Raw genomic sequence first — 18713 nt, 5'->3', positions numbered from 1 at the left:
TACAGAGGACGGACAGAGCTGACCTAATGGGAGAGGCAACTCTTTTTTTTTTTTTTTTTTTGAGCGGCTTTAATTAAAAACTTGGTGGAATCTTCTGGAACCTATTACTGAAACCAGTCCATGGGCTAACGGCAGGAGGGTGTGGAGTGTGTGGGCTGTGTGTGGGGAAATGAGATTCGTTTGGGGGTTAATTAAACCGTCCCGCTGGGGTTCAGTGGAGCAAGGCTAAAGCCGACGCTACACCTGAGGCTTCCGCAAATCCATCAGCGACTCTCTTCGCTCTGAGCGCGCTGTCAGCGCTGCCGCGTCATTCGTTCGACCCGACTCTCTGCTCCCCTTGACTCGCTCTCGCTCTCTCTTTCTCTTTCTCTCTGTGGATCGCGCGCTCACATATTAATGACTGGCAAAATCAAAGACGCCAATATCACCTTATAGTCATCGTCATTTTTTTTTTTTTTTTATTATTTCATCTGAAACAGGTGGAAAATTGAGGTTTCCCAAAGACAGCTATGTTAGTATTGCATGCGCTAGGTAGTGACCGTGAGCTCTTTCGTGATGCGTGAGTTCAACCAGGGTCGATTTATTAGGAGTCACACTGACCTCTGGAGGACAACATGCGTCATTACAGAAACTCAGTTAGACGCTGACCATCACACGGCGACCGAAGGCAAACATGCCAGTTCAGTGAACTGTAAGACACTCAGTCACGTCCACATCTAGATAAATTAAAGTGAAATAAGCAATAATAAGCAAACCCACTAGAATAAGGTAAATTTATATGGCAGGTTCCACGCTTCGTAATAGGCTTGACGTGTCCTTCATCCTATGAAAAAGTAAGAGAGAAAGAACATGGGTGTTGTTAGATAATTGGATTTGGTCATACTCTTTACCTCTGTATGTACCGAAAAGACCAAGGAAGCATGCCGTCTAGTGAACACTGCACAATTTGCAGGACAAACCCACATCTTTTGGTATATACTTACATGTTGGCTATTCTTTCCAACCTGTCCTTAATATTCTCCTGAAAAAGGACAGCAGAAATAAAATTTGATTTGAAGATACATCTGTGTGTTCTGTGAAGTAAACAGTATATATGGCAGCTGAGTGCTGTGCCTTTATATGATTTTGCAAAAGTGTAGCTTAAATGCTTTTGTACTTTAAGGAGAAAAAAACAGTTTTTTGACACGTGAGGCCGATACTAAATTTCAGCATAAGAGAAAACACTGGTAAATATTGCTCTCCTGTTTTACCTATTTAATTACAAAGGTAATTGTCAAAATGAGTCTGAATATCATCTCATCCCGTTTATAAGCTTTAGTGTGGATGAATGTCTTTAAAGCACTGGGAACTCTGGGACATTGAATAGACTGTGATGGTGGCACGGGGGGAGGGGGGGGGGGGGCGCGTGTCGAACACTGACCTCTGGAGCCGCGGGCGGAGAAACGGGCTGGTTTTCAGGTTCTGGAGCCGACTGGACCAACACTGGGGAGTAACGAGACAGAACTTCCGTCATGTCGTCTCTGGTTCCTGCCACCGGTTACACACGCACACATATGACCGACAGACCACAGACAGACTGCACTGGTCATCTGTACACATCAGTCTGTCTAATATTGTCAATACTGTTAAAAACAATAAATCGAGCTTTTTTAGTCAGGTTTGATCGGCATTACCTGTCTCCTCTGGGCTTGTTTTCCTTTCCAGATTAACATTTTCAGCCCTCGTAATTACTACTGTATCCTTCTGAAAGTAAACAAATAGATTCATTCATTTATTTAGATCAGCTAGGTGAAAAATGCTCTGTTTATTTTCTGGTCTCTGATTAAAAAACAGAAGTATCAATGGGGTGGTTGTTGTGAGAAATGCGGTTTGTAAGTGAGTGAGTGTGTGCAGTGAATGAGAGAGTGCAGTGAGTGAGTGCAGTGAGTGAGTGGGTGTGTGAGTGGGTGTGTGAGTGGGTGTGTGAGTGGGTGTGTGAGTGAGTGATTGAGTGAGTGTGTGAGTGAGTGTGTGAGTGAGTGTGTGGGTGCAGTGAGTGAGTGCAGTGAGTGAGTGCAGTGAGTGAGTGCAGTGAGTGAGTGTGTGGGTGCAGTGAGTGAGTGATTGAGTGAGCGAGTGAGTGTGTGGGTGCAGTGAGTGAGTGATTGAGTGAGCGAGTGAGTGAGTGTGTGGGTGCAGTGAGTGAGTGCAGTGAGTGAGTGCAGTGAGTGAGTGTGTGGGTGCAGTGAGTGAGTGATTGAGTGAGCGAGTGAGTGTGTGGGTGCAGTGAGTGAGTGTGTGGGTGCAGTGAGTGAGTGTGTGGGTGCAGTGAGTGAGTGAGTGCAGTGAGTGAGTGCAGTGAGTGAGTGTGTGGGTGCAGTGAGTGAGTGATTGAGTGAGCGAGTGAGTGTGTGGGTGCAGTGAGTGAGTGATTGAGTGAGCGAGTGAGTGTGTGGGTGCAGTGAGTGAGTGATTGAGTGAGTGAGTGCAGTGAGTGAGTGTGTGGGTGCAGTGAGTGAGTGATTGAGTGAGCGAGTGAGTGTGTGGGTGCAGTGAGTGAGTGTGTGGGTGCAGTGAGTGAGTGTGTGGGTGCAGTGAGTGAGTGAGTGAATGAGTGAATGAGTGCAGTGAGCGAGCGAGTGAGTGAATCGTGCCTGTGCTGAGTTCAGGGCCAGTCTGGTTTCTAACAGCAGCACACGGCTTTCTAGGTTCTCCCACTGTCCCTGGTCTATGACGATCTTCCCGACCATGTCTCTCTCCAGCTGCTCCAGTCTGCGCTCCAGCATGTCCACTCTGCCCAGTCTGCGTCTGCATTCCTCCAACTGGTCCTCCAACGCTCGTACTTTGCTCTCCGCCACACACTCCTACAGGACAACACACGCTATTCAAAGAGCTCTGTGTGTGTGTGTGTGTGTGGTAGGGAAGTTAATGACGATCAGATGGTCGAACACTGAGATAGAGATAACTGTTAAATACGTTAAAATGTTGGGCACGTTAGCTGAACGAACGAGAAAACGGACTTCATCAACAGTGTGACTGTCAGTTTTGATGAAGACCCCGTATGGTAGTCATGTGATGTTTTTTTTGGTTTCACTCTGTCCTTTTGATATCTGCAGTAGAAAAGGACAGAGGTAAAGGATCCGTGTAAGAGCACTGGGACAGGACCGCTTCATTCAGACATGACGTCTACAGAGTGCGTGAATCGTAAGAGTTCTACTTCAAGTATCATTTACATTACGTGTGTGTGTGTGCGTGTGTGTAAGACAGCGTTTGTGAATGAAGCGTGGAATGCACACTATACACTCTTTAATCGTACCATGGGATGAGTGGCTCGTGTAGAGTCTTCCTCAGCGTCTTCGTCGGGCGTCTCGTCTTCTTCCTCCTCCTGGGGGCGCGGTTCCTCCGAGGACAGGCTGAACTGGGCCGGCGTGCTGCTGCCCAAATGTCTCTCCACCAGAGGCTTGGTCTGCTGAGTCTACAGAGAGAGGAGAAAGACAGCCAGTTCACACAGTGAAAGGGAAACTCTTTCTCAACCTGTCAAATGAGATGAGGAAAGTCAGACCAGGAGCTGCACTGACGCGCACTGTTGTGTGAAAACGCGCCTGAACCAAGACAGAAGTGACATTTTACAAAATGTTTGACTTTATTTCTATGTTTGTACTGATTTGGACGTCTTGACGGGGTTGAATGACATCACGGTTAATTCCAGAAACTCACCGGCAGACCCGAGAACCACTCTGTGTGCGTGTCCGCTATAAGGTCCTCGGTGTAAGATGTGCAGTGGAATTTCTCTTTGATCGGCCTTCTCTTCGGGTGACTTACAGACTTACATGATAAAAAAAAAAAATTAAAAACATTATTTTAGCGGAATCTATAGTAAACAATAAACTGTCACGCACACATGACCTCAGGAATGGCTCTCTTTTCACTTGAGTAAAGAATTATCTACTACACCGGATCAGCTCCAATTAGAAGTGTTTTTTAATGAGAAATTACTTGGTAAACAGTTTTAGAATGAACTAAATGTATAAATAATAATTGATAAGAATCAAGTAAACAGCTCTGTATTACAAAAAGAGACCACAAGGGGAAAATGAACACATACTAAACACTACTGGTAGCTTCACTGTTCACTGCTCGTAACTTCACTCAAAACTGTTTTTACCTTGTTGTCTTTCGTGAGCTCTTTGTGTTTGCTAATCACAAAGTTGATGATGTCACAAAGAATGTTGACCTTTCTCTCAGCGAATCCAAACTGAAGGAACTGCTGTTTCGTGAGCATAGGTTTATAGCTGAAGAGATCCCGCAGAACCTGAGAATGAAGAAATGATAAACTGAATTTAAAAACAGAATATTCAATAAACTGGACTTTTTTTTTTTTTTTTGATACAGTCACTCCGTACCCAATAATCTGGAAATCACTAAGTCCAAAAAGATTTTGTTCCCCATTAAGAATGAAATGTGCAAAGATGGTCCTGAGAAATACAAAGAGAGTTAAACTATTCAAATAAAAATTTCAATGAAAACTTTAAATTGAAGAACAAAAATTATGATAAAAAAACTTTCAGAATCGTAGTGAAAGGTGTCAAATTTTGGCAAGAACGTACGCAGCTGGGAGAAGCTGGCGAATAATCAAAGGGAAAAACTCGACAGAGGCAATTCACAAATATAGTCACAGCTGAGCTGAAAAGATGGAAACCGAGCAGGAAAAGGTATGACAGGACCGCTAAAGAGAGATTTCCCGTTACAGCAGGTTTAACATGTGACGAATACCACGTCCGCCCTCTAGCGGTTACTCAGCGCACCGACGTCACTCAGCATCCCGAGCGTGACTCCTGAGTTTCTCTACAAACACATGCTGAGCAGGCCGAGATGGAACCTCTGGAATCACACGTAGGGTCAGAGAAAATGAGAACACACTGGGACGCCGCTTCTGCTGCCTCGAAGCTAAGGACACCGGAAAGGAATGAAAAATTGAGGACTTGGAGCAACATGAAGGCTGTTTCCAAAGCAGGCAGGAAATGTGAGCTAAGGGATGATAATTACTCAAGGACGAGGGAGAGATGCTGCCAGTTGGAGATGGGGGGGGGGGGGGAGAAAAGGAAAAAAAAAAAGCAGGAGTGAGGTGGAGCTGCAGATGCTGCACATTACGGAACATTCTGGAAGAATCTTCTGTTCCCAATGGGAGGTTGAAAACTCACCCCTTGCAGAGGATCAAGAGCAATGACATGTGGAACAGACTTTAAGGATTAAAAATACAAAAAATGTCCAAATTAATCTTTAATTCCAGGCTAAAAGACGACAATGCTATGCATAAAATGTACTGGTGCCTGATGAAAAGTCGAAACAGGGAGTTGCCTGTATTGCATCCTGTTCTATGTACTATTTTGAAATATGTACAAAAATATTGCATATGCTTATTCCAGTTATGAACATACTCATAAATTTGACTTCAGGCACCACTGAACCGCTGGATGAAAAGGCCCGGTGTCCAGCTTCAACCATTTAAACCGTATTCATGGCCGTCTGTACAAAAATCTTTACCGATTACTGCAACAATACCTCAGGACAGTGTGGAGACTCATTACGTGCCATAAATAGAGGTGAATTTGTTTTGGCCTCTGAGTTCATAAACAAGGTAAAATTGGTTAACCTTAAAGGACCTCGAGTGAGTCTTTTTTTTTTCTTAAAGTTATTTTGTTCTTGTGCTCTCTGAGAAAGCGACTGGAACCACTTTGGTCGATTTAACAGTTACGATAAGGGAACAGAGTTGGTTATAAAGGGACTCCCTGCTATTTGGAAAAGTTGCAACGTATTCACAGGAACAGACAGGACTGCATGGTCGAATTATGCATAAGTATTAACAAAGCCAGAATCCTGAGGGTACATAATAGTAAAGGATGAATTAAAAAAAAAAGAAAGAAAGAGAAAAAAAAAAACTCCTGGCAAATAAAACAGTCCTGTCCACTGTTTTATCCTGTGCAGAAAACAAAGACAATGATGTAATAAAACACCCTATGGTTCTACATGTAAGAAAGCAAGAAGAAAACTTAAAAAAAAAAAAAAATAGATATCCTTTAATAATCTTTAACCTTGCTATTTTTCAAGACGTAACCATGATAATTACGTTGACTAATTACTCTCTTTCATCTGCAACACAGAATATGTGTACACAATCCGTTTAAGTTCAAAATTTCAAATAGAGTCAAGTAGAATCGAACAGAATCGTTACTGAATCACCTTATAGACACTTTCGATGAAACTCAGGTCGTTTTTTCCGGTAAGTTCCACTCTAAAGTCAAGTAGGTACTCGGCCACGGATGAGGAAAAGGAAGTGAAGGCAAAACTAATGATGGGCAGACAGGATGACGGGTCTCCTCTCGCCAATCTACAACAAATAACAAATAACAAATAAAACATAGAACAAACAAAAGCAAAAAATATACATATACATATATATACACACACACACACACATATATATATATATATATATATATATATATATATATATATATATATATTACTGTTGGTGACATGTCATAAATAATACAAGCAATATTAAAATATTACTCATTATGACAACAGGATTGCGTCTGTTCTCCAGGTTTTCGTTTGCCATGCCGGAGACAAATTAAGTGATCGCTTTTGGATAATCCATCTCATATTCAAGCCAAATATATCTTTATCCTAATGAACAAATCGAGTTTGATGTCTCTCTCTCAAACCACATCCAGGGCCACGTCCCATCTGCAGCTAAGGTACGTTCCTATCTAGGGAGAGGGGCTGTTTAATGTACTGTCTGTTTACAAAGACACAGCAGCACACTGGGGGGAATCCGGAACCCTCCGGCTCCCGAAACTTCAAAACAAACAGTGGAGGGGAGGTCAGGGAAAACGCGACTGCCTGGGTCCAAAAAATCTGGATGTTTATAGAAGTCAAGATGTTTTAGAGGCTCAGCCAAAGACAGACAACGCACTCTCATGAATTATGTAAAATAAAGCGAACATCATCCTGTTTTGGCTGCATGTGAAAGACCTATTAACTGTGTCATGGGAAAGAGAGAGAGATAAAGAAAGAGAGAGAGAGAGAGAAAGAGAGAGAGAGAGAGAGAGAGAGAGAGAGAGAGAGAAAGAGAGAGAGAGAGAAAGTCTGTTTGGTCACAGGATATTCAATAACATCAAGGACCAGGACTGTCATACTTGTTGCTGCATGATAAAATGCATAAAGCTTATGGAGACCTTTGTTTGTTTACACAACAGAGGCAAATTTAAAGAATATAATATTTTAAGTTAGGAGTTTAGGATCAAAGTAGACAGGGAGTAATCAAAGAGAGTCTTCACTTCTGTTTGCTATTTGAGAGGCCTGCGAATACAAGAAAAAAAAATAAAAGAAAAAAAAAAAATCAAAGAAAGAGGAAAAACCCTAATTTTTTAACAAAGAGAAATAATTAGGTTAAGTACCCTAGTCCTGGAAATATTGTGTAATATCTCATGTTCGTCTGAACTCGGTCGTAATGAAAACATCGGAAGCCTTTAAATCTACAGAGAATGAGGTAGACATCATTCTTGGAATGAGCTCACTGCAGAATATAGCACAGATGTTAATCTGATGTGATGAGAGAGAAAAAAAAAAAACAGATGCACATCCCACCTTTGCTGAGTCTTAAATCTCGACTGAACTCACAGCCAGATGAGATCTTTAAAACGGTCACCTACATGTGTCAGCCAAACTACACCTCTTTTGAGACATGGGAAAGAAGTAGATGATGAGAAAAAAAGAGTGAGACACAGTTGAGTGTTAGGGTCTGTTGTGGGTTTCAGCGTGCTAGAGGTTGTAGTGAATCTCTTTGCTTGTCACTAGGGCAATATCACTCCTTAATACCGATGTCAAGGTCCAGTTCCCAAAGGCCAGTTCCCAAAAGTACACGTACCTACTTGTTCACTAGACATCCCCCCCGAGTGCTGGTTGAGCTAATTAGTGAAAGCAAGTACTCTATGTTGTCCATGTTTTAAGCAAAAGTCTATGGATACCACAAACTTCAAGGACTGGAGTTTGATAGCCCTCTTTCATGTAAATATCAAACAAAATCACATAAAAGAAATTGTCTTACACATGCTGCGAACCTGTGCGTACCATAAAAATCCTATTTCCAATACACATATTTAAATTGTTTGATAAAGTATTGAATAAAGTATTGTTTGATATACATAAAATCACCTGTAATGAAAAACATTATATAAAATTATTTTAAATTGCTTTGAACATGCATACTGTATAAAAGTATCATGGTTTTCATAGAGGGCTGACTTAAAATGTTGTCTGACGTGCTGTAAGACAACTTCCATTTTTGTCACATTTCAATAAAATGTTATTAATGTCTACTTCTTTCTACTATGACTAGTGCTTTAACAGGACTAAATCAGTTATGGCAACACTATTAACTCAACACCATACTCAAATTCTAGGTTATATGAAACTCTTATGTAATATGCTTACTTACACAATCCATTCAAATGCTTGTTCAAGAAAAAAGAAGCAAACGCAATCAACAGACAACTCTTTCCAAACATCCCTTACTCTATAACTGTATACACAAGGGGACAAGTAAGGAAGTTCATACTGGCCTGACATCAGGGGGGTGTTCCAGAAAGCGGGTTTAATGAAAACTCTGAGTTGGTTAAGTCAGAGCAAGTACTAAACCTCTTAATAGAAGAGCCCTATGGCTTTGTTTTGCTAGGAGAATGAAGCCATAGGGCTCTTCTATTAGGAGGTTTACTATGTACTCCGAGTTAACAAACTCAGAGTTTTCATTAAACCTGCTTTCTGGAACACCTCCCGGTTGCTTCCATTTGTTTACAGTAAACACAAACAATAACATCTGAATTGTCTAACAAGGATGAACATGAGGGAAGACATTTCTCATATGTAAATGGTATGGACAGATGACTATTTCAAATACAAAGGGGGAAAAAAAAAGGATTAGGATATTTCACACGAGGAAGTTCTAAGCTTTACTGTTTAGCTTGACTTCCTTTCCACGCAGAAGTCCAGGGAAGCCTAGACTACACTCTGACTCCAGCACACGGTTTTAGCACTGTTTCCTGGTTTTCTCCATGTCATGTGGAAACTACTGTAACTGCTGACCATGACTAAAGGTATACGCTTAGCTCTACTCTTCTTCGAATCAGCAGAAACAAAAACAATCTGCTTTTTTTTGCGGCACGAAGATTAAGCTAACCTGATGACATCAGCCCGTGGTTTATAACTGAGCCAGAATCAGGGGGGTGTTCAAAGTACATGGTTTAGTGACTGAACCGGATAAGTTAACTCAGAGTAAGTAGCGTACCTCTTAAAAGAAGAGCTCTATGGCTTTGTTTTGCTAGGAGAATGAAGCCATAGGGCTCCTCTATTAGGAGGTTTACTACTTGCTCTGTGTTAACTTATCCGGGTTAGGCACTAAACCACGTTCTTGGAATACACCCCAGGTTCGGTGGAGTTTGTCTGGATCACTGAGTCAGCATTTTCGGGGAGAAGGGGATCTCATTAGCGGCGAAAATAAGTGTATATAATTCATGCAAATTAGCCACACATATAATGTCACTAATCAAAAGGTTGCATACCCTTGATAGTCAACTTCTCTTGGATACTTTAAGAGTCTGAGTGACGTAGCAAGCCTCTTCAGACACCCCTTCAAGTCACCTGTTGCCATCACTGTGGGTCCTAGATAAAAAGAAACAGATATTTCTAACGATGGAATTTAAATTATGTTGGGAGCCAGCTTGTTTACCGATTTACGAACCCACCACTGTTAGTTAGCTGACTGATAACAATAAAGTGTTCTCATCCGTTATCTGCGTGGACGACATGCACTGCCATAGATACTTTTGTACCATGACTACAACTGTGACTGCGATAACAGAGGGCTCGCTGTGCTTTCTACTATAACTCAGTTACGCTGAACTTTCGCTAACATCACTAGAATGCCTAAATAAAGTTATTACACACCAAAATCGCTTAACCGAAGCCCGCGCCTCAGTTTTATTTTTACCGGTTTGGATAACGACTTGACGCGATTGGTTTCTATGCACTTCTTGTAAAAGCTAACACCACGCATTAGTGTCAGCACATTCAATTAAAAAATCTCAAACAAACTTATATCAGTCAAATATGAATATACCGCACAATCTCGTATGGTATTTTTTTAACAAAACATTTTAAAATGATGAAATGCTGTATTTTTTTTTTCATCAAAAATTATTTGTCACAAGCGGAGGGGCTTATAAACCTCACGAAAAGTCGAAACTGCTTTCTAAATTCACAAATGTTATTTACTCAAGGGGACGTGCGTCATTTCCACCAACAACAAGAAACGTCAAACTGGACAACAGAGAACCTAAGACGAGAGAGGAGTGTCAGAGGGAGGGCAGCTGACTGACAGGGGAGATTAAAGCAGTTGTGACAAGACACTTTCTCTCTGTGCTGCAACTAAGTTTGTGTTACATTGTTGGAATCGTGCGAAGATGGCTGCCACGGGTGAATTTTAAAAGAGGGGGGTTAATTTGTGCTGAATTTGTGATTGATCTCAAGCAGCGTTTCGTCGCGGCGGCGGAATTATTTCCTAAAAAACACAGGTGGGTGGCGCTGGTTTATCAGTCCTCAGAAAAACAACAATGGAGTTTTAACAGTCAGTGTAAACATCCAATAGCAGACCCATTCTCCGTGATGAACATAAGGCCAAACCAATCGTTTTTGAGGAAGGGAGGGTTTTGTAGAGTCAAACGACCATGATGGAGAAAATTCCTTGCTACTCTTAAGAATGATTTTAGAGTCAAAACTTAATTTGCACTGTTTTGTCCAGCAAACGAAAGACATATTTGCAAAACGCGAAAGTTGTGGGGGGGAAGCCCATTGATATCGCTCTAGTCCATATGAAAATTCTTTTAGATGGTCAAACTGGTTATGTTAAAGTCTGAGCTTTGTTTCTTTAGAACTGTTCGCATCCTGCATAATATGCAAATAGCAAATATCGACAGAAGGCTGCTTTTCCAAATACAGAAGAGCTGACCAGCCACTGATGAACACGATATTGAAAAGGAATGCCATTTAGGTGATTGCGCCGCTGTGTCACTTCAGAATTGCTGTCCATCCTGCTAAGTGTTTACAGTCAATAAGTTTTAAGTCAGAGGCTGTTGCTAAAACTGATGGCAATAACTCTCATGACAGTGATTATACGTACACGTTGGACTTCAGCCTGTCGGTCGAGTGGTTCAACCACCTATTAACCATCTGCTGTGATATTTTATCGCTTACTGTAATGCTTTTTTGACGTAACTTTAATTTATCTGTAAGTCACTGACCGTTGTGACAGTGACAGCTACTTCATAAAGTAGGCTTCATGCCTTCTCTTTACTGCAGAGCGTTTTCATTTGTTACTCGTGTTCATGAATTTGACCCAAATTTCACTGAAGCAGTTAAGCAATATCTTTCGCAACACGCGTTGGAACATTTGTTTTTAAGTGGTCATTCAGTTATTCTCCGTCGACAGTGCTCAAGAATGTTGAGGAGCAAGTGAAATGACATTGCAGTCAGCATTCAAAACATCTCATGAGTGGCTACTGAGAACATGTGAGGAATGCCTTCACAGGGTTCCTCCTAATGCGAGAGAGACAGAGAGAGAGAGGGGCAGATAGAAAGACAGACTGTGTATTTGTGTGTGTGCGTGCATCTGCAACAGGAGAGCCAGCAAGGGACCATTCAGGAAGGCTGTTACACCACGGAAAACTACCACGACTCTCTCAGATGAGGAGACATGTTGGAGGCCCCGTAAGGCCCACAGAGGGAGCTGGACAGAGCAGCATTAAAAAAAAGCTCTAATGCATATCGCTGAGAGGATTAGCGTAGCCGCGGTGCAAATAAGACTGCATTCCATCAAGAGTCTCTGCCTCACTGAGGGTAAAAATAACAACAACAACAACAACAAAAAAGCTCACTGAGAGCATTAAATGGTTTAGCCTCATTACAACTCTCAAGTAACAATTCAGCGGGCTTATGGAAGCAGCGAGATACTGTCCGGACAGCAGCAATCCAAGGTTTATCAAAGCTTCTTTTTTATATGAACAGCAGGCAAAGAGGGATAACGGTGTCAACACATTAATATATTAAGGTTTTCTCTTTTCCAGATGGTTCTCTCAGCAGAAGCACTGGAGTAATTGCTTCATGGTGGTACAAAACAGACTACAGCGTTTTGTTTTGTTTTGTTTTGTTTTGTTTTGTTTTGTTTTGTTTTGTTTGGTTTGGTTTGGTTTGGTTTTTGTTTTGCTTTGGTTTCCCCTGTCCACAAAGAATAAATGCAGAAACCTTTATTGTAGTGGCACCAGTATGTTCAACCAGTCCTGCTGTTCTGATTTGACTATTAATGAGCTTTGCCTTTGTGGCTTAAGGAGAAAGATCTTTAACATGTTGTGGTGAAAGTAACTTAATTTTAGCAGGTATTCCTGTCAGAAAACAGCTGTCTAAATGTGTCTTACCAACAAAAACGGTTAAGAGCATGCAATGAATTTCAGCACTTATCCTGACCATAAACCTGACCGCTGCAAAGTTTATCATTGTAGTCTTTTAAAAAAAATAGCATCACTGAAAAAAAATCTCTGATTGAAAGGAGCTTTAAAAACACTGAAATGCTTGATGTTGCTTGGTGGTCTTCTTACGGACAACGCTGATGATGAAAACATCAACTTTGTTGGTGGTGATGATGATGACGTCTGACCCAGTTTGACCTTCGCCCTCTCCTTTCACACAGATCTGCAGATGGGTCAAGGGTTGTGGAGGGTTGCCAGAAACCAACAGCTCCAGCAGGACTACAGCGACCAGTGCTACCTCGGGCGGGAGCGGGAGCGGGGCCGCAGGATGGGGCCCCTGCTGGCGGATCCGCTGCACCAGCGCCGGACGCCTCAGTGTCAGGTCCCGGGGGCAGACCTCAGTCACCTGCTGCGAGTCCGCAAGACCAAAGAGGAACAGGGCTTCATCGACCTGGAGATGCTTCCTCCCGAGCTGAGCATCACCATCCTGTCCTACCTGAACGCTACAGACCTGTGTCTGGCCTCCTGCGTGTGGCAGGACCTGGGAAATGATGAGTACCTCTGGCAGGGGTGAGAAGAAATGGGGGTTTTTTTTCCCCCTGAAGTCAGTGTAGAGATTTCTTGCGGTATTGGTGACGACATTGTAGTCATCTCATCCACTTTCTTTGGGGTCTCCGCACTGAAGTCATGTTTTGTCGCGTGTGCAGTTGTTCCATCCGAGAACTACAGGACAATACATATTGTGCCATTGTTTTCAGTAATGATTGCGAACTTAGATAAATGCATTATTCATGAATTGGAATCTACTGTACAATTCCTCTGTGTTTTGGTGCTCTCAGAGATGGAGGAGAAAAGATGAATTGGTATTGCTGATTGTTCTAGACATCTGTGTCTTAGCTTTTAGGAAAGTGTATCTTTCCCTGATATGGTTTCACCACTTCTCAGATGGTATTTTTCTCATTTGTTTCTAAAGACAACGTGACATCGTGTATATCTAATCAGAGCAGTGCGTCTTAATCTCAGGCCGGGGGTGTGTTGCACAGAGCGTTGTCTCTTAGTTAGTCAGACGGCTTGAGTTAGAAGTCAAGGCTCTCCATCAGGGAGCGTTTCTCAGCCGTTCTCTTCTCTTACTGGTTCTTCATTTTTTCTTCCGAAATCTTGCAAACTGAGAAAACCCTGCTTCGTGGGACACCCCCATTTCTTTACTCAACATACGTCCTCAAACCTTCTGTTTAATAAACTAATAATTAAGCTAAGAACAGGCTTGACTTGTGCTCTTAAAATGGGTTTTAGTGACTGGAATTTGCAAGGCCTCATACGTGTTGCTAATGCCTGTTGTCTTGTTTCCCCCTGTAGGTTGTGTAAGTCCACTTGGGGTCACTGTTCCATCTATAATAGGAGGCTTCCCCCTGGGTTTTCCTACAGAAAACTCTACATGCAACTAGATGAAGGCAGTCTGACCTTTAATGCTAACCCACAGGAGGTAAAGCAAGATTACGGTTTCTTTTCAATCTAGCTGTGGCCCATCTGTTTTTTCGCTCTTGATTTCGCGAGACGTTCAGAAACATGACCGAGCATACGTGCGAGGGGGTCAATGCTAGAGTCCATAAATTCACTTTATCATCTTTGATTATGCTTCACTCAATGGCTTTAAGTGGATTACCACGACTTTAGCTTCCCACTTAAAAGACACACGATAGCCCTGCTCTCCAATGCACTAAAATGCTATGTCTGGCCATAAGTCTCTCTCGTTCTCTCTCTCTCTCTCTCTCTCTCTCGAACGTACATTCCCTCTCTCCTTAAGCCTGACTGCTTTTTTTTTTTTTTTTTTTAAATCAGGGTATTTGTTACTTCATGTCGAAAGGCATTCTGGTGGATCACCCCAAGGAAATTGCCAAGTTCATATTCTACACTCGGACGCTGAACTGGAAGATGCTGAGACTTTACCTCGACGAACGGTTCGCTCCTCTCCTTTTTAACACCCCCCCCCCCCCATCACCCCACCCCCCCCTTTTTTTATTTTTTTTTATTTTTTATTTGACGCTCTTGTCTGCAAGGCCGGATGTTCTTGGCTTTGTGGATTTGCGCTGCCCGTTGTAAAAGTACATCTTATGATCCGGTCATACGGGCAAATATTGTTTTGAATACCAGAAATACCACACCATGTTAATCTGAGAGATTTTTAGGCAGTTATTTATTTATTTATTTATTTATTTTGATCTAAAATCACTGTTGCCAACTTGAGCTACTGCTGCTGAAGCTTGTTGATGTTACTGTCACGTGTAATAACAGGAGCGGTATTGATTATGTGGATTTTCCGGCCTTTTGTCTCCTTTAGGCGGGATGTCTTGGATGAGTTGGTCACCTTGCATAATTTCAGCAATCAGTTCCTCCCCAACGCCCTGAGAGAATTCTTCAGACACATCCACGCCCCAGAAGAACGGGGCGAGTATCTGGAGACCCTCATCACGAAGTTCTCGCACCGTTTCTGCGCCTGTAACCCCTCTCTGGTCAGGGAGGTCGGCCTCACGCCAGGTGAGTGGAGTGGACTAGGGCTCCCAACATTTGGAGGGGGTTAACATAAATTGAGCCAAGTAGCTGCTGGGTTTCTGGTTCCGGCCCAGTCCGAGCTATGTGGTTATTTCAGGGATGGAAATTCCATCTATGTCGCCCCCAAAGAAGGTGGTTCTTAAAAAAAAAAACCCCACATGTTGTTTTCTTACCTGATTTAATCAAAGTCCTTGTTTAAGAAAGGAGACGTGACAGCATCCATGAGTAAAGTCTGCTGCTAAGTTGCTGAGTCATTAATTTCACTCATAGTTTAAATTAAAGGGCATTTTTCTGCACGAGGCTATGACCAGTGGCCTTTTGCTGAATCTGGAAAATCGTGGGAAGGCTTGAAACATAGCAAAGAAATCGCAAATCGTAGGATTAACGGTTCCTTCTGTTGATTTGTGTCAACCACAGCCGGGAGGCTAATCTCAGGACTTCTCCACGATCTGCAGTGTTGCGTTTGACCGCTTTGTCCTTGTAGAGCGAAACGTGTGAGAAATCCTTGTACTAACACTGTCATTGCCCTCCAAAGCCACGTTAAGCCCCTGCAGGCTTAAAATGTTAGCAGAGCAGGGCATCGTTCCAACCAATCAAATCGTGGCATTGTAATAACATCTGGCCCGGTCCAGAGTTGACATGCTGGTCCTGCGGGAGAAGACGTGTGATTTATTATAAACTAGCGATAAAAACAGCGCTCTTTGGAAAAGATGTGCTCCTCTCATAGCGTGGTCCGTTTTGCCTCACACTACGAGAGGCCTAGCTAATCTCTGCTCCATTTCTTTCCTAAATTCAGGTTGAGTAGCTCTTAAGCCCTGTGCTCTCTTACTCTCTCTCTTACTTTCTCTCTCATGCTCTCTCTCATGCATACTTACCGTTGGAAAAAAATGCTTTCTCTCACCCTGCTCGCTCTTACCTCTACATACACATACTCATATGAAGTCAAAAAAAGAAAAAAAGTAGGAGATGTCCTCTCCCACAGGGCTTCCAGCTGTTTTAACGAGGGAATCTGGTTGATTTATTTCGTACAGCCAGGTTTTCTTCAGTTCACCCTCAGCGTTTTTTAGGTAGTCTAGAACTAAACGAGGATGCCTGGCCTTGCCAAACTTCGGGGCCATGAAGTCAACCATAATTTTTTTTTTTTTTTTTTTTTTTTCCGTATGCGATTTTGTTTTTTTGTTGTTGTTGTTTTTTTCCAGATGCCGTGTACGTGCTGTGCTACTCCCTCATACTTCTCTCCATCGACCTGACCAGCCCACACGTGAAGAATAAAATGTCCAAGAGAGAGTTTATCCGGAACACCCGAAGGGCCGCTCAGAACATCAGCGAGGATTTCGTGGGTCATCTCTACGACAACATCTATTTAATCGGCCACGTCGCAGCCTAAGACGCGAGGGACTGGTCTAGCGTTAGCTGCTAAGCTAATAAAATTATCCGCGAAAGCACTGAGAAAGATTCGGTTTGGGGGCAAAAGGGGGAGGGGGGGGGGGTGGGGGGGGGGGGTTCAGAGAAACAGCGGGGTAGTTCTGGAGGATGCAGGAGGGTGGGAGTAGGGGTGGGGGGTATTCTGCGTTTGAGCTCTGATAGAGATAGGGTGCTTCCCTTGTGTGATTTGTTGGCTTAGAATCTCTAAAGTGAGGAACATAGTGCCAGCCAATCAGCAGACTGGAGGATCAATGTGACAGGCACTGATGACATGCAGCCTAACATTCATTCATACACAGAGGTAGCAGAAAAAAAACATAACCGACAAGCAGCTTAAATGTGGCAGAACTGTAGCTACATCGAGCATCCAGATACGTTCTATTAAAAAAAAAAAAAAAAAATTTAGCTTGAGCTAAAGTAGAGTTACATTGATCAGTTGTGATCAGTTAAGATACTGTACGTAGATTGTTTGAAGTAACTGCAAATTGAGTTGAACAATGTTCTTTTTACCTGTTTTAAATCAATGGTAATGTTTGGTTAATTAAAAAAAAAGAAGTATGTTCATTTAAAAGGTAGAAGGGGATTATATGAGCAGATACAAATGGAAGTTTTTGCCCTTGACCATTGACCTTAGGCCATCTGTCTTTGTCAAACGTACGACATCAAATTACTTTTGAAAGGTATAAAACTTACTTTACAGGGTCTGTGTTTGGTCAGATTGGCAGCGAATCGAGCACCACGATTCTAAAGCATCCGTAGTTTATCACAACATGTTAAATCATGTTTTGTTGACAAACAAAAATTGTATTGCTCATATGCGCAGTTACCCATCCGTCTAAAGTCCTCTGTAACAAGCACCTAGATCCTTGACACCTTTAAGACAGCAGAGGCAATGAATGTTTTGGTGTTTCATGTTATGTTATGTTGGTTAATTTTTTTGGTTTGCGCTGGTGATGTTATCTTATGTGTGAATTTATCTCCTTTGTTGGTGTAATTTTTTTTTTTTTGCCCTAACACACTCATCGTGGCACAAACTGACAACGCTGTCTAATCGAAACCTCAGGCCGGAAACATATATAACACAGCATCTCTGCCTGACTACTGTTTCTTTCTTTGTCTTTTTCATTCTCTTTATGTTTCGCTTTCTCTCTCTCTCTCTCTCTCTCTCTCTCTTTCTTTTTCCTTCCCTCTTTCTTTCTTTCTTTCTCTCTCTGCTAGTGGACTTAAAATAGGCTTTACTGAGTGAAGTACAGCCATCTGCCCCCGCAACAAAACATGTTTTTTTTTTTTTTTTTACTGATTCTATGACTCTTAACAAAGCTAGATCAACAATGATCGACTGTCTTTATTTAAACGTTTGTGAGTGAGCACTTTAAAGCAAGAAGATGTTTTAGATTTGTCTTTGCCCCCTCTCTTCGTTGCTTTGTGATGGTTTCTGAGGTCTTTGTCATTTTCATCTGTTCATATCTGAAGGACTGTTTAGGATTATAAACCTTTAGTTAATGATTGTTTGGTTTTGCATAGTGGAGTGGTAGAGTGCCAATGTGATAATGCATTGAAATGGCTAAACTGACTAGAAATTCTGTGGAGAGGAAAGCTAAAAACTTTGCATATAGTTTGATTTAAGTTTTGATTCTTTCATTTGCACATCATGTATATATTTAAGTATAGAGATTTATAAACATATAATTTTATTTTAAGGTATTTTAAGCTAAAAAAACAAACAAAGAAACATTATTTCTCATGTAATGGGGTGAAATCTTATGATGCACTTAATAGACATTTTTTATCAGAGGACAATATTATAAGCACTCAACAACATACAGAACTCGAGTTTGATTTTCCTTTTTATATCATTTATATTCAGCTACTATAAACACACAGCAACCAGAAATGCATTATCAAAAGTTTTGATTCCAAAAAAAAAAAAAATGTAAAAACTGCAATATTGGAAGTATATTGTTTCTTAGCAGTAAGCAACTGTCCTTCAGACTGAGTTAATACGAAATTGTTAATACGAGTTTACTCTCATTTCCCCGAATCCCATATAAAGGTGATCATCCGAGGTATAATGGAGTTCTTTTATCCCGCAGATTTAACATGGATACATTGAAAAACAAATAAAAAACGTCATGTTCAAGACAGTTTTCTGAATTACAACACTGGACTAAAACACTT

The 18713-nt window shown here is 41.8% G+C and overlaps 2 protein-coding genes across 3 annotated transcripts; one reads left to right on the top strand and one right to left on the bottom strand.

Moving 5' to 3' along the window:
* Positions 1-774: 774 nt before the first annotated feature.
* cep44 (centrosomal protein 44) lies at positions 775-9691 on the bottom strand. Its single transcript, XM_030788307.1, has 10 exons — positions 9603-9691; positions 6220-6367; positions 4145-4291; positions 3697-3804; positions 3296-3454; positions 2634-2843; positions 1674-1743; positions 1421-1527; positions 984-1021; positions 775-823 (listed from the first exon to the last, which is right to left on the bottom strand). The coding sequence occupies exons 1-10, from the start codon at positions 9689-9691 to the stop codon at positions 775-777; spliced, it is 1125 nt and encodes a 374-aa protein (XP_030644167.1).
* A 742-nt stretch (positions 9692-10433) lies between these two features.
* Positions 10434-16571, top strand: fbxo8 (F-box protein 8). Of its 2 annotated transcripts, none has more exons than XM_030788142.1 (6): positions 10434-10613; positions 12782-13130; positions 13917-14043; positions 14400-14518; positions 14899-15095; positions 16310-16571. In XM_030788142.1, the coding sequence occupies exons 2-6, from the start codon at positions 12790-12792 to the stop codon at positions 16495-16497; spliced, it is 972 nt and encodes a 323-aa protein (XP_030644002.1). In that variant the 5' UTR covers positions 10434-10613; positions 12782-12789; the 3' UTR covers positions 16498-16571. The 2 variants fall into 2 exon arrangements, with proteins under 2 accessions (XP_030644002.1, XP_030644003.1); XM_030788143.1 differs by lacking the exon at positions 10434-10613 and adding an exon at positions 11050-11089.
* Positions 16572-18713: the final 2142 nt, after the last annotated feature.

Source organism: Chanos chanos, chromosome 11 (genome assembly GCF_902362185.1).
Source record: "Chanos chanos chromosome 11, fChaCha1.1, whole genome shotgun sequence".
Lineage (NCBI taxonomy): Eukaryota > Metazoa > Chordata > Actinopteri > Gonorynchiformes > Chanidae > Chanos > Chanos chanos.
Note: the sequence above shows the minus strand (reverse complement) of the source record. Positions and strands in the feature narration are given on the sequence as shown.